At 34.2% G+C, this 15,664-nt stretch overlaps 1 protein-coding gene across 1 annotated transcript in view; it reads left to right on the forward strand.

The window, feature by feature from the left end:
- Positions 1–15,664, forward strand: part of tw (Protein O-mannosyl-transferase 2) — a 303,353-nt gene that overhangs the window by 25,092 nt on the left and 262,597 nt on the right. Inside the window, exon 5 of the mRNA XM_090399620.1 lies at positions 7,011–7,119. Within this exon, the coding sequence (XP_090255746.1) occupies positions 7,011–7,119 (109 nt within the window). The remainder of the gene's footprint in view (positions 1–7,010; positions 7,120–15,664) is intronic.

Raw genomic sequence — 15,664 nt, forward strand, 5'->3', positions numbered from 1 at the left:
GTTGAGAAGAATTGTGGAAGAAAAGCTTGGTGAAGAACAAGCTGGATTCAGGCCAAATAGAGGCTGTCAGGATCAGATCTTCACTTTACGACAAATAGTCGAGAAAGCATGGGAATATAACAAAGATCTGTATTTAAGTTTTGTCGATCTGGAAAAGGCATATGACAAGGTGCCAAGAGAGAAGCTATTCAATACGCTGCAGTTATATGGTGTCAATGGGACATTATATCAAGCAATACTTAGTCTTTATTTGAGTTGTAAGTCAGCAGTTCGAATTGAAGGAAGTACAGGAAGATGGTTTAATGTTAAATCTGGTGTGAGACAAGGATGTACATTATCCCCTCTGTTATTCATTATCTATATGGATCACATTATGAAGGAAAGTGGTATTAAACATGATATCAAAATTGGAGATGTTAATGTCAGCTCTTTGCTTTATGCGGATGATGTTATACTTCTAAATAAATCCGCTACAAGTCTGCAAGATTCTCTGACTAAATTGAATAGCTCTTGTAATAGATATGGTATGAAGGTCAGCAATAAAAAGACAAAGACAATGAAAATAGGCAGAATCATTGAAAATGTCAACTGTGTTGTGAATGGAGAACCTGTGGAACAAGTAAAACATTTCAGCTATTTAGGCACGATTTTTAGTGAAGATGGTAAATTAAATATAGAAATAGACAACAGAATCAGCAAAGCTGGTATGGTGGGAAGTCAATTGAATAAATTCATATGGAATAAGAGAGAAATTAGTCGGAACACTAAATTAGCTGTATACAAGACAGTGTTCAAACCAGTTTTAACTTATGGATCTGAGAGCTGGGTCAGAAGTAAAACACTTGACCAAAGACTAGAGACTGCAGATATGAGAGTCCTGAGAAAGATTAGAGGCGTGAACAGATGGCATCAATGGCAGTATCATATTAAAAACGAGGATATTAGGAAAGAACTTGACATTGTCAGCATCCAGGAATGCGTTAGCAGAGCTATTCTCAGGTGGTATGGTCACTTAAACAGAATGGACGAGGAAAGATTAGCAAAACAAGTGTTCTCTGCCAGGTTGGCAGGAAAACGACCGAGAGGAAGACCAAGATATAGGTGGATTGATACGGTACAAAGTGCTTTAGACGATAGAAATATAAGATCTGATAATATTGGAGTGTTGACAAGTAACAGACTGATTTGGAAGAAAAATTGTAGATAGGAAATTAATAATGATGTAATTTTTTTCATGTAGTACTATCATATCCTGTACACCCCTTGAGGGTACATGGCAGGAATTTGATGATGATGATGATGATGATTTAAAAGATGCAATAGCACACATACACGAGAGAAGGATTAACAGTGCTGATATGGAAGCACAAGTTACAGTAGAGCAGCATGCATGATTAATGCATGGTCTAAAATCCTATCATAGTTAGTAAAATGTACACATAAATATAAAAATGAAATTGCACTGAGCAGCATTAAGCAATACTACTTCTCATAACAGGAATAAATGCAATCTAGTAGTTCTGTTCATATTAGGTAGGGTAGTAATGCTTTCTTTATATAGTCATTCTACAAAGAACATGCTCATACACAAGACTAGTTTTTTTCCCATCAAATGCTCTGGGAGGAGGGGATCAGAATCAAAACTAAATTTATTATAATCTAACCAACTGAAAAATAATCTTTCAACATCTTTCTCTAAATCCAGAGTAATTTAATAATAAGGTGGCACACCTTTTGGCAATTCCTATAGGTAAAGATGACCTCCATTGCTTCTGCCTTGGTATCTCCACCTCTGGGCCTGGCTCCCACTGACGAGACCTCAATAAAGGTCGAAACCGGTATGGGTAGTAGCCCTTCTCTTAATGCAGCAGTATAATTGTCCGCAAGGAGATGTGCTTTGCATTATGGGAGATACTGACACAAGGAGCGATGAGAGCTTGACCCACCTTTGCTGTGAGTTGCCTGGTGTTGTACTACCTTATCCCAGTCCTGAAGATATTTTCAGGTGCAAACTTTGTTTGCTCACACTTGGATAAAGGATTAAACTAAATTTATTATAGTCTAACCAAGTGAAAAATAATCTTTCAATATCCGAGCTAAAAAATATATTGAATAAAATGAAAAATAGAAAAACATCAGAGAAGACTATAAATATTATAAATATGGAATTCATAGTTAGGAATTTATAGAGACACAACACATATGTTAAAATAATTACTTTACTTAATATTAGGAAAGTAACATAAATATGGAATCATAAAAATTCAGGTGAAGAATTTCATGTGTTATGCCGTGGTTTTTCTTTAAATCTATGTCACTATTATCCCCTCTTGTGCCAACTAAGAATGAGATCTCCAGTCTATCTCTGTGGGGCTGTCTCCTTTTCGAGTTCTGACAGATTTGTTTGTTCCAGCTGTGCCGGTCAGAATCCTAGGACAGAAGAATTCTTGCTCAGAGAAACTTTCCCAGAGTTCTAACAGCTACCTAAATTCGTTAAATATATATAGCATCTGTAGAGATCTCAGTTTGCAGTCATGGCCCTATCCTTTCTAATTATTCTATACCTTCCCCTTATGCATAGGTTCAAACTTTTATGAGTGGTAAATTAGTCTCATGCTCAAGCAAAACTCAGGCTTACATAGTAAAACATGTTTATTAAAGATCTTATGAGTTTATAATTAGGTTTAAACATATCAAAAGCTTCTCACATTACCTATACTAAATCAACTGACAATCATAAATGAACACTCTAGTTAATGAATATATAACTCATATCCTCTGGTCAATTAAAACACACTTAGCATGGGAAAATACAAGTTTACAATTTTAACTTCAAAAGCAAACACAGACAATTAGGTCTCACACAAGAACTTAAATCCTCTGATTACCAGTCCAATGGAGCTAACAAGTTACAATGCATATAAGTCATTCAAAAAGTTCTCTAGCAATTGTCTATTTTCTTCCAACTAGAAATTGATTCACCCTTTTCCTCTGATGCTATTTGTTAATAATATAAGAGAATTCTGTACATTACCACCACTGCATGAGATTACCATGTCCCCTCTTATCTGTTGGATACGTTACTGTTTCAGTGGGTTGTGTTCACGTGGAGGTCACTTCGCTCGTCCCGTACAACCATTTTCTGCACTCTGCTGGGCAAATGCTCATCTCGCTGGTCACTATCGTCAGACCGCCCATCTCCCTGGAGGAACTTTCCGTTGTCTCATTCCGGTAGCACTTCTACCAATGGCCCGAGTCGGTGAACGCCGTCATCTCACGTACAGCTCGCCCGATACTCACCAGTCAGCAAGGGGGGGAATTTGCCGTCCGACGTCGTAGAATTCTCTTCCACTGGTCAGCATCATGGGTCCGAAAGAAAACAGGAACAGAAAAAACAGGGGTTGAAACCTGTATGAACCTGCATTTATTATCTCTTGTTGTGCCCTCTTTTTCGTTGCAGAAGTTTTCTCACGGCACCTTCCTATCGGTCCTTAAGTTGTTTAGTCACAACTCTTCTCCTCAAGAGCACTCTTTTCAGGGAATGGGAGTTCAATTCACTTTCCACGAATGCCTTCGCTTTGGGCGTTATGCTTATCGTGGGTAACTCATACGCAACATTTTGGACCTTTGTTTGCATTGACATACATTTTGCATAGAGTATTTTATAATTGAATAATATTATAATAGAGAACATAATTGAATTAAGGTAATTCAATTATGTTCTCTATTAACAATTTGTTTCTTTACTAACAGTACAAGTATTTCTTCGTTATTATTGTATTCTTGTTAAATCTTGAATGAATGATCCTTTTGACGAAAAGGTCTTTATTCAAGATCCAACACATGAAAGCCTTCTGAAAATTTTTAATAAAGTTTGGATTTCTGGAAAAACTACTTCTAACGCTTGTAAAAAAAAAAAAAATCACTGGTTATATCAATTTATAAAAAAAGAAATAAAAATGACTGCGATAACTATAAGGAAATTAGTCTACTAAATGCAGATTACAAGATATATGCCTGGAATATTAAAAGAGCTAAACAATATTTTCAGAACAAAATGGATTCCAAAATGGCTAGTCTTACGTAGACTCAATTTTTAAATGAGAAGAGAATTTCATAATTCCTTTATCCAAGTGCAAGCTTCACAATTAGCCACTTGTTTATTGAGGCTAACGACTTCACATTAATCACTTAGGTATTCCATAATGCAAAGCACACATTATACACATAACATTATACGCATTTGGTGTGTATAATGTTATGCATTATGGGAAGAACCATTCAGCATAATCTAGTGAGATGACTCACTTATCTTCTACAGATATCTTTGCCAATGATTTCTGGAAGATGGTAGAAGTATGTCCTAATAAGCTTAAGTTAGATTCAGGTTTGGAATTGGCATTATTGAGACTATGTGAATCATTACATGCATTTCTTTAATTGTAATTAAATAGGCTGCATTCATTACAAAAAAAAAAAAAAGAATTGTGGAAACTGTTTAGTCTTTTATCCCCCAGTAAAGAGTATCTTTACTGGGGGATAAAAAGATTAAGCAGTTATTGGCTACCAGATGGGAATTGTACTTGTTAGAAATTACCTCAAGTTCATATGGCCTCAAGTTTTTATGGCTGTTTTCTGTTTTTAAAAATACTTAAAATCTTGTTGTTAATATTAATATCAGCTGAAATATTAGCATCTTCTATGTACATCCTTTTGATATCATCAAAGTGAAGAGGGAATGGCGGTGGATATGGACAAGAAGACTCAGGAAGTTAACCAAAAATTACAGAAGGTTCTCCTATGAAAATAGTTGAGAATTTTTTGGATCTTAGAGAAGGCAGCTTGACATGAAAAAACCAGAGTATGCATGGAATTTGAAATTAGAAGTGATCATCACTTAGTTTTAAGCAGGATAAAAATGAATAATTAAGAGCCAGTCCTGGTAAAGAAGAAAACGCATTGAAAGTACCTGGCAAGTAAGATTGGAATCAGAGAGTTTCTTGCCGAATATAGTAAACTATAAAGTATCGGTGACACTAGCGTAAGCCAATGCAAGTGATCCTAGTACGTAGTATACCGGACGACTCATTGCAAAGGTGGGGGGAAGTTCAGATCGCTATTCTTAGGTATTTTCCATAATGTAAAAACACATTTCCTAGGAAATGTATGCTGTTATTACATTATGGAGGGAGGTCACTACCCAGACCGGTTTCAGCCTTTTTTGAGGCTTCATCAGTGAGTAGCTAGACCTAATACCAAAGTGTATAGCGAAAAGAACTTATATACTCTGCGAACGAGTTTTCCAAACAGGTGCAACCATTAAGTTACTTAAGTATAAAGAGCTAATAAGCTTCATTTCGGCAATGAAAACATTACTTAAATTAAGGGGATATTAAATCCCACATAGTTTTAAAACCGAATAAGAAACTCAAAGATTGGAATCAGAGAGTTTCTTGCCGAATATAGTAAACTATAAAGTATCGGCGACACTAGCGTAAGCCAATATCCTCCATAATGTAATAACAGCATACATTTCCTAGGAAATGTGTTTTTACATTATGGAAAATACCTAAGAATAGCGATCTGAACTTCCCCCCACCTTTGCAACGAGTCGTCCGGTATTGTACTACGTACTAGGATCACTTACATTGGCTTACGCTAGTGTCGCCGATACTTTATAGTTTACTATATTCGGCAAGAAACTCTCTGATTCCAATCTTTGAGTTTCTTATTCGGTTTTAAAACTATGTGGGATTTAATATCCCCTTAATTTAAGTAATGTTTTCATTGCCGAAATGAAGCTTATTAGCTCTTTATACTTAAGTTCTTTGTTCTATTTTCATCTTGTGATTATGCTGATGCACTGATGATGACCATTTAGTTCCTGTTTGAAATATTTGCAGTAATAAAATTATTATATTCTTGTGAATACATGTGTCTAATAAACTTTATTAACGACACCTGTGGAAGTGCCATTAAAAACTACAACTTCATTTATAGCCTACATAGAAGCCTATGGCAGTTTCCAAACAATCATTAATAATCATAATTCTGATTTTGAAGCAACTAAATGTAGAACCCTCATCTCTTGCACAGATAATATTCATGCCATCTACTTCCTTGCCAAGGCTGTTGTTTGTTTGTGTGTGTGTGTGTGTGTGTGTGTGTGTGTGTGTGTGTGTGTGTGTGTGTGTGTGTGTGTGTGTGTGTGTGTGTGTGTGTGTGTGTGTGTGAGTGAGCAGAGGTAGAAATTGCACCCAGTAGTCTTTGCAAAGGAGCAAATAGAATGAATGCCATTTGCAGAAGTGGCGAATTTCTACATTTAGCGCTCTTTCAAAATCAGATGTTTATGACGCTATTGCAAATCACCTAAGGATAAAGCTGACCTCCTAGCAATCTTCTTGTCTAACTCCTGCATACATGACAAAGGTAAATCATTTCCAACTATTTTGGAACATTGCACCAAACCCTCATGTAGCCTTCTACCAGAAAGACATCTGAGGAATCATTTAGATATTGAAAAGGCTTCTGGTCCTGGTGTTATTCCATCTGCTGTGCTCAAGAGATGTACTCCTGAACATTCAAATCTGTCGTATCTTTCTCACTCTTCATATTCAGTTTGCTTTTGCTATTAATGAGTATTTCATGTGCTGTTAATTTCTCTTATCCATAGATTGTCCCACACTGATTCCTAAGTCTTATAATCCATCTACTGTGTAATATCACCTAAATTCCTTTCTTCTGAGGACTGCAACCTGCCTATTTCCCCCCCCCCCCCCTCACACACACAATATATATATATATTATATATATATATATATTATAATTACTGTAAATCATTTATAGATTTCAAATTACAAGTCCTAATGATATGATGATAATTTTCACTTCAGTGCAAGCAAGTCAAGCTATTTTCTGGAATATTTTGTATTATTGTTATATTATTATTATTTATGTATTTATTTGTTTTACTGTTGGTTATTTCTAAATGACAATATTATTTTGGGCAGATGTTGGAATACTAACTTTATCTCAGTATATTCTCCTGGATCCAATGCTCATGTTTTTCATTATTGGCTCTGTACTAGGCATAGTCAAATTTTGTTCCCAGTCTTCCAGGTAAGTTAATTGACTATTGAATAATTTTTGTATGTCACATATGATTTAACATTTTCTTTCATTTGCATATATTTATTTTTGTAAAGGTTAATAAACACTCATTCTAAATTGTTTTTTTATGTGATCACTCATACATAGCTCTTTTCTAATAGTGTGGTGTTGATTTTACTAGGAGACTATTAAAAATATACATATATTTATATTTTTACATATATATTTTCCTCTAGAGGTTTTGCATATATTCTCACTACACTTTTTCTATAGGTTCTTTCCTTAGACCTATGTATTTGGTATTTCGCTATGCCACATACACAAAAACTAAGTTTTCTTTTTATTTATTTTATTAACAAAGTGTGTGTGTGTGTGTGTGTGTGTGTGTGTGTGTGTGTGTGTGTAAACACAACCTATAAATAGGTTTGTATTAAAACAGTAGTGATTTTTACTCATTCACTCACACACACACACACACACATTCAAAACATTGTGTCTTCTGGCACTAAATACAAAATATCTTAATGAGAGACTCAAATAGACACTCAAAATGCTTGGCAAATATTACTCTGAAACATCTGAACAAAATTCTCTTCAGTGTTTAAGTTCAATAAGGAAAACAGCAGCAACATATTTCCTTGCACACAATCACACAAGCAAAATGACAACTCATACCTGTCTACTTAACATATGCCTTACTTCTCTAGCATATTCTTTTTTTTTTAATTTCATTTTTTATTATATATATATATATTTTTATGTTGTGCCCATCCACGAAAGGTTTTTTGTAAATCTATAGTACTTTGTACTCTGGGTGGGCTAGAAATATATTTTTTTATATTTTTATCAATTTTATATATATTTTTTGTATTTTTAATTTTAATTTTGTATTTTTAATGACTTGAAAAAGTTCCATGTTCGGTCTCTAGAGCAGGGTATCTGGACTATGCAAAAAAAAGCATAGTCCAGATACCCTGCTCTAGAGACCAAACATGGAACTTTTTCAAGCCATTTCAGGCCTCTAATGAGTGGGGCAGGGGTTTCACACCAGGGACCTTCATCTCCAACCTAAAAACAATCACAGACATCCATGCTCATGGCGAGATTTGAAACCGCAGCCCGTTGGTTGGGAGTGAGTATGCTAACTACTTGATGAACCAGCCCAGCTGATTCTGTAACTGTACTCTTTTTCAGGTTATCTTGGAATTAAAGATATATATACTATAGACTCTACCTACACATTCTTTTGAAATACCTATAGTCTCAGCAATTTCACGCACTTTGACTCACCAGTCATTCAATACCATATTGTACACTTGATCAATGATTTCATACACTTTTTGGATGTCCTTCATACCTCAGTACATAGTTACACTATGTAATGTGTAAGAGATTATATTGAGTGTGAGATTATAAGATTTTAAACTAAAGACAAAGCAGATATTGTTAGCATTCCCTGCTTTTGTTAACCTTCCAAACGGCCAGGACATCTATAGATGTCCAACTAAATCTGGATACGATTCAGCCCACCTGTTTAAAGAACCAGGATAAGAAGTACAATTTGACCGTCCTCTCCATTAGAAGGTGTGATAAACCCTCACGTTGAAGAGAACGGTTAATCGGATTATCTCACGTTTGTAGCTACCTCTCAGTTGCCTATAACAAGAAATGCACATCCTTGTTCTATGCTGGTTAGTTTATCCTATATAACTGGATTTTAGTTATATAGGATAAACTAAAAATAGAGAAATTACTTATATTTTTGTTTTCTCTTTTTATTGTACAATACAATTTTAATTTCTGGACAAAATAAAGGTCTTGCATAATTTCTTCACTTAAATATTGCCTTACCTTGGTGAACCAATTTCATTTTTAATTTTTTTGTAATTGCTTTCTAGACAAAACGTTATTCTTTGTTCTCGAAGAAATTAATTCACGATAATTATTTGAAATATTCTTTTAAAAAAGAAAAGAAAACCGGCTGCCGACGTTTCAGATTATATTATTTTTATTTTTGTACAAAACCATCGAAATCGAATAATACTTCACAGATTTCCTTTAGGACATGCTGGATCAACTTTGCTTTATAGAGAATAACATGAAATTCTTTAATCATATCACTAAATTTTTTCTTTATATTATATAGTAATCTATTGTTTTTTGTACTTTCATTTTCTTGGTTTCCCTGTATAATTGGTCATTATAAAATGAAATTAACAGTTATAGATATTTACTGCATAATTCAGATATTTTATTCTCCAATTTTTAAAGTAAGCGATACATTTGCTTATTTTTATCATTCAAAATATGTATATAAAATGCATCAAATGTGAAATTTCATTTCCTTTCACAATACAAATGAACTTTATTTCGACTTTGATAGCATCACCCCCCCCCCCTCCTGTTGCAAAATTACCAGACACCCAAAAGCTGTTATGAAACATAGGTACAGTTTTTATTTCATTCGTGATTTTTCCATAATAATTGTTCCACATAACGTTTAATTTTTTCAACACAGAAACTAAGTTTTGATTATTATAAATTTGCAAATTATAAATAAGAAAATATACATATTATTTCCCTATTGTTATAAATCAGGAAGTTATGTGACGTTGGCTAATAGGGGAAATTAATATTTAAAATGTAGGATGACATTAAAAATATCATCCTACAAATTCAATATCAGAATATGCTTCGAATGTCTGCTAATCAATCAGAAAGATGGAAAAACAGAATAAGGAATTTCTGCCTGTAAAATATTTAGTTATTGCATGAGGTACTTTAAGTGTGCTGCCTTTTGGGCATGTTCTTTTGATCCGGTTCCCAGTGGTGTGTGAGGGGGGGGGGGGGGTTAGTAATCTCCGTTAGTCCACAACTTGTTACTGGGCAGAAAGGAATATTAGAAAGTATACCCAATATACAATTCATTTGTGAGATGGCAAGTAAGAGCAGCAGCAGCAATAGCAGTAATTTTTTCAAGATAATTATCAAATAATTTACAATTTTTCAATAATAAAAGTGAAACTGATCACTATAAATAAAGAAATCATTTTTGGCATAAATACTTCATCAGCCTGTAAAAGAAATGTCAGTTTTACTGTTAGGACATCTGAACAATAGAAAACGAAACAGGACATTCTTGCTTGAGGCAATTTAGTGTGACTTCTAGGAAACTTTCTGTCTTGTGTTTCTCAAAAGAGTAATCTAAGGCTTTTAGCTTTTCCTCTAGGTAAGAGGATTATTGTCCAGCATTTCTAAGACATATTTCAGAAATAGCAATCAGCAGAAATAGAAGTAGTAATATTTAGATTTTTTAAAAAAAAAAAAAAACAGAAATAACACAATTGAAATTTCTTTGTGTGGTATACAGTTTTACGTGTTGAAAATACAGCATAGTATTTCTAAATCTTAGAATAATTTCAGCAGACCGCTGATTTCAGATTCAAAGAAAGAGTATAGAATTAGAAGCTTCGATATACAACAATATTATTGCTTTATTTCTTTTGTCAAAACGGTAAACTGAAATAAGAGATTTTGAATACCGTCTGAAAGCTTTTAAAGGCTATAGAAATTTAAAGTAGTTATACAACTCTGTTCCAGGACAGGAGAGGGGGGGGGATTGCAGTAAAAAATCCTAAAAATGAGCATAAATTTTTAATCATTCATACAAGATATCCTTCCTATTATATTTTCAACATATCTACAGTGGTTAAGCACTGGACATTATAGTAATGTGCATCCTACAAAAAAAAAAAAAACCCTCTGTTGCAATTTTCAGCAAAAGAAGAAGGCGAAGAGTCATCATCATCATCAAATTCCTGACATGTACCCTCAAGGGGTGTACAGGATATGACAGTACTACATGAAAAAATTACATCATTACTAACTTCCTACCTACAATTTTCCTCCAAATCAGTCTGTTACTTGTCAAAACTCCAACATTATCAGATCTTATATTTCTGTCGTCTAAGGCACTTTGTACCATATCAATCCACCTATATCTTGGTCTTCCTCTGGGTCGTTTTCTTGCCAACCTGGCAGATAACACTTGTTTTGCTAATCTTTCCTCTCCCATTCTATTTAAGTGACCATACCATCTGAGATTAGCTCTGCTAATGCATTCCTGGATGCTGACGATGTCAAGTTCTTTCCTAATATCCTCATTTTTAATATGATATTGCCATTGATGCCATCTGTTCACGGCTCTAATCTTTCTCAGGACTCTCATATCTGCAGTCTCTAGTCTTTGGTCAAGTGTTTTACTTCTGACCCAGCTCTCAGATCCATAAGTCAAAACTGGTTTGAACACTGTCTTGTATACAGCTAATTTAGGCGAAGAGTCTCTGATAAATATACTCTGAAAATTTATACTCATTAGGTATAAATTTTTGATACTAAAAAAGATACAATATCGGAAACCGAGTAATGCAGTTTTATAATCATTTGTTGTTCATAAAAAAAAAAAAAAAAAAAAAAAAAAAAAACAATCGTTCCTGAAATGTGACAATCCACATAAAGGTATTTTGCAAAGAAAGAAAGCAAAATGTCATATTTATTTCACTAAATGTTATTTAACAATATAAATATTTGACAAAATATTTTAAACGTAAACAAACATTTGAAAATTCGCAAAAAAGAATCTATATTGTCAGTAAAGTGGAGGAAATTAACTATTACTAAAGTATATTCATTGCAAAGGCTGATCTATGGTCATTTCAGGATTGATTATTTATTTTGGCAGATGTGAAACTTCTATTTTTGGAAAGAGACACAAGAAATAAATTGTTCAGCAAAAAAAAAACGATCGAATATCCTAGTACAGTGAAGAAAATTCGAAGTAACAGAGTACATGTAAAGACATGTGACACAAAAGTCGCTGGACCGCAGTTAATCCGCTAATGGCTCTCAAATCGCCGTTAAGGGATTAACAGCAGTGGAGGGTAAATACTTGATAAAAGATAGAATGCCGATGAAGTTTTGATCCATGAAAAAGTCTGGGGTAGTCTTGCTATTTCATCCACCTTGACTGGTAGGAGGGTTAACCTTTACTTTTAATTAATGGCTTGATTATTGATCACTTAAACTTTATCTTATGCAGGTTCAAAATTTTCAGAATAGTGCATTGACAGAATCAGTCCAGTGTGTTCACAAGCCATTTAATTAAATTAAAAAAAATATATATATATATCTACACACAGGGGCACACCAGTAGTGTCTGGCGCCTGTGTGCAAAACTTTAGTTGGTGCCCCTACCCCCTCCTCTCCAATAAAAAAAATCACTTTAAAAAAACGTTTTTTTTTTTAAGTATTTCCTCCTCTTTGGCGCCTTTACTATCCTGGCACTTGTGTGCGTTGCACACATTGCACATATGGCCGGCATGCCCCTGTCTACACACACACACACACACACACACACACACACACACAAATTGCATTACAAGTCTTTGTCATTTCAATTCTTCCTGATTCAGACTTAGTTGTATGTTCCTTCCCTTAAAGTTAAATCACAATCTAGAATATCCTGCTAGTTATATATATACACAAACTGGAAATAAGGCATACCTTCTTACAGTTGAGATTAAGACACACCTTGAATGAACTTATTTCAGTTGTTAACTTACACAATCTTATTGTACCCATAAGCAGACACACTTGATGTATATTCTTTTTCTTGGAAATATCACATATATAAGTACTTACAATTCTCATTCAGTACTGCTTTTTACATGAATCTTTTGTTCACATGAAAGTGCTCATTTTTGTCTTTCTTTCCTTCTGCTGACTCATTCTTGATTTCCTGCCAAATTTCTTCTTTGTCAGAGTCGTTGATTATTCTATGCCCTTTAGAACTCTTAACATGGTGGCAATGTGTAGCTCTTTCCCAGCAAGAAATCCCAACAATCAACACTATACTTCCCATGGCTGTGCACCTGGGTAAGTGAAGATTGAGAATCCTAAGGCCTGTGATGCTCCTCTTTCAATTACTGACAACTGACCTCATGTGATGGTGGACCCAGGCAAAAGAAGACTTAGAAATCTCCAACGAAGTCCTTCTCGACATTTTGCCTTATACAGGCCCAGACTTCTGTTGTACACATGTGCATGTCTCTCAAAACGTCCATATATAGTCATGTATGGACATCTGAACATGATGACGTCATACTTCGTGTGTCTTTTGAAATTGCTGCACATTTTAACAAAGGCTCATGGTTAAGTTATTACAAGTGCAAAATTTATTACGGACAAAATTTGACATTTCTTTAAGTGCAATCTTCCTAGAAAAACATGTAAAAACGTACATGATAAGTTACTTATCATGAGAGATTTCACACATTCATTAGATTGATATATCGGCCTAATTATATTATATTTTAATTATAGTGATGGCCTTTAAAGATTGGATGCTCTTTCGAAATTGAATTGATCATTGATTCTTTTACTTAGTTTCCTTCTGGTCATTTACATTTTCTTCCTTTTGAGTTTTTTTTTTAGGTAACATAGAACAGGTTGGCAGGGTTGCAGTTAGCTGGTGGCAAGTAGACCGATCTTTAAGAAAAGTGGCCATTTTTGTTTTATTGTAATCTGAATGGTTTAGAATTATACTTGCATTGCCCTTATCTACTTTCAGAGTTATTCGTATGCTTCTCTGCCATGCTGAATGATGAATTCTGGATGATTTGACAGCTCACAAGGAATTTAAAAAAAAAAAAAGCCACATCAAAAAGTTTGCCAGCCTAGTGAAAAATTTGCCAAAGCCTCTTAGACTGCCCCAAAACAATGTGGTTAATCTATCTTCCGCTACTCTCAAAGTAGACACCATCAATGCACTGAGTCACAGCCAAAACTCTGCCATCATGCCAAGATATATACTAACTAAAGATTTCATGATACAAATCAAGAATGGAATCTAGTGAGGCCAACAATATAAGGCTAGACAGGACCATACTTATGCACAGGTACATGAGGCTCTAGCTGGAGATCCTGAAAAAATTAGCACTAATTTATGGGCCCTGGAGCAATCTAGTGCCTTGGTCGCCCACCTGTCTCAGGAAAAGTAAGTATGGCCTGAATGTACCAATATACTATCACAGGTGAAACCTCCCAAAAGTAACCTGCTTAACAGAGAATATAAAGCTGTAGTAAATTTCAAAATGAACAAAAAAAAAATAATAATAGCAATTCTGAAAGCAGATAAAGCAGTGCAGTTTTGATTATGAATCATTCAGAGTATAATAATAATAATAATAATAATAAATGGCCACCTTTCTTAAAGACTAGTTTACCTGCTGCCAGATCACAACCATTCATACTCCTAATAATGTTACATTCTGGCTGGCAGAGGTGACCAACAAACTAAAACCCTGCCACCTAGGGTGTAATCTTACCTACAATTTCATATCCTCCCCTTGAATAGATGGACTTCAAAAAAATCCATAAAGAAGATGTATGCCTAATTGTAGGTGGTATAGATTCAACCACCTACAAACTAGCCAAAGTGTTCTCATAGTATTGGCAACACCTGTGAGGACATATATATAAAAAAAAAAAACGTTAGCCCATTTTAAATCCAGTACGAAAGACCTCATCCTCCTCAATACAGACCATGTTGTCAGTTTCAGTGTTTCCTCCTTATTCACAAATTTCCCGCTTAAAGCCACCTTTGCTCTAAATCAAGCAGAATTTCCTTGTGATATCTTAGCCCTGTTTCAGTTCACTATGATCTTGGACTATTTTGTTTGGCAAGGAAAATTCTGCAAACAAATAAAGCACAGCCAATGACCCCCCCATATTTCATTTCATTTTTCATTTTAACAAGATGTTCAAGATTTTTCATGTCTTTTAAGCAAACAGAATGAGTGACTGCGTTAAAAGCAAAAATATTGTCATTTTGTAGCAGAAAATATTTCTAGTATATATTTTCAGTCAGTGAATAACCATGCATAGTATACTAGTATACATCGGTAATTGGCATTGTATTACTGCTGTACACTAGTAAAGCTTTCTGCAAAAAAAAAGAAAAAAAAAAGGTAGTATTATAAATTCATTCTTATGAGTACTTCTGTACCAAGAAATTATTGTTTCTAGTCTTAATATTGAATCTTGATCCTAGGATTTGTGCAGAATACTTTGATAGACTTAAATTTCTCACCATTTCATGCTGTAAGAGTCGATTTTTTTACTTGTATTGACATCATATTTTGAATTAAATGAATTGTATTAAGCAATTTTGATAGCAAAGGGTATTTTAGTATTTTGTTTATATCATACTATCAAAAAAAAAAAGCAAAAGGAAGTGACTTCCTGTTTTCTTAAGTCCATTTTCTTAATGGTTTAACATTGGTCACAAAATTTATCTGGGGGGTCTACAGTTTATAGTAATCCCTAAGTTTTATCTTAAATTATCCATAGTACTTGTTTGATACTAATTCTGGTTTTGCCACATGATTTTCACTGTGAAAGTACAGATTTTACAGATAGAGTACAGAAAGTACTCTATCTTGAGGTTGATTAAACATATTGTTTAAAAGAATTGAAAGACATAAACCGAGAGCAA

The sequence above is a fragment of the Typopeltis vanoorti genome, chromosome 10 (assembly GCF_054136105.1).
Source record: "Typopeltis vanoorti isolate ZY-2024b chromosome 10, IOZ_Tvanoo_1.0, whole genome shotgun sequence".
Taxonomy (NCBI): domain Eukaryota; kingdom Metazoa; phylum Arthropoda; class Arachnida; order Uropygi; family Thelyphonidae; genus Typopeltis; species Typopeltis vanoorti.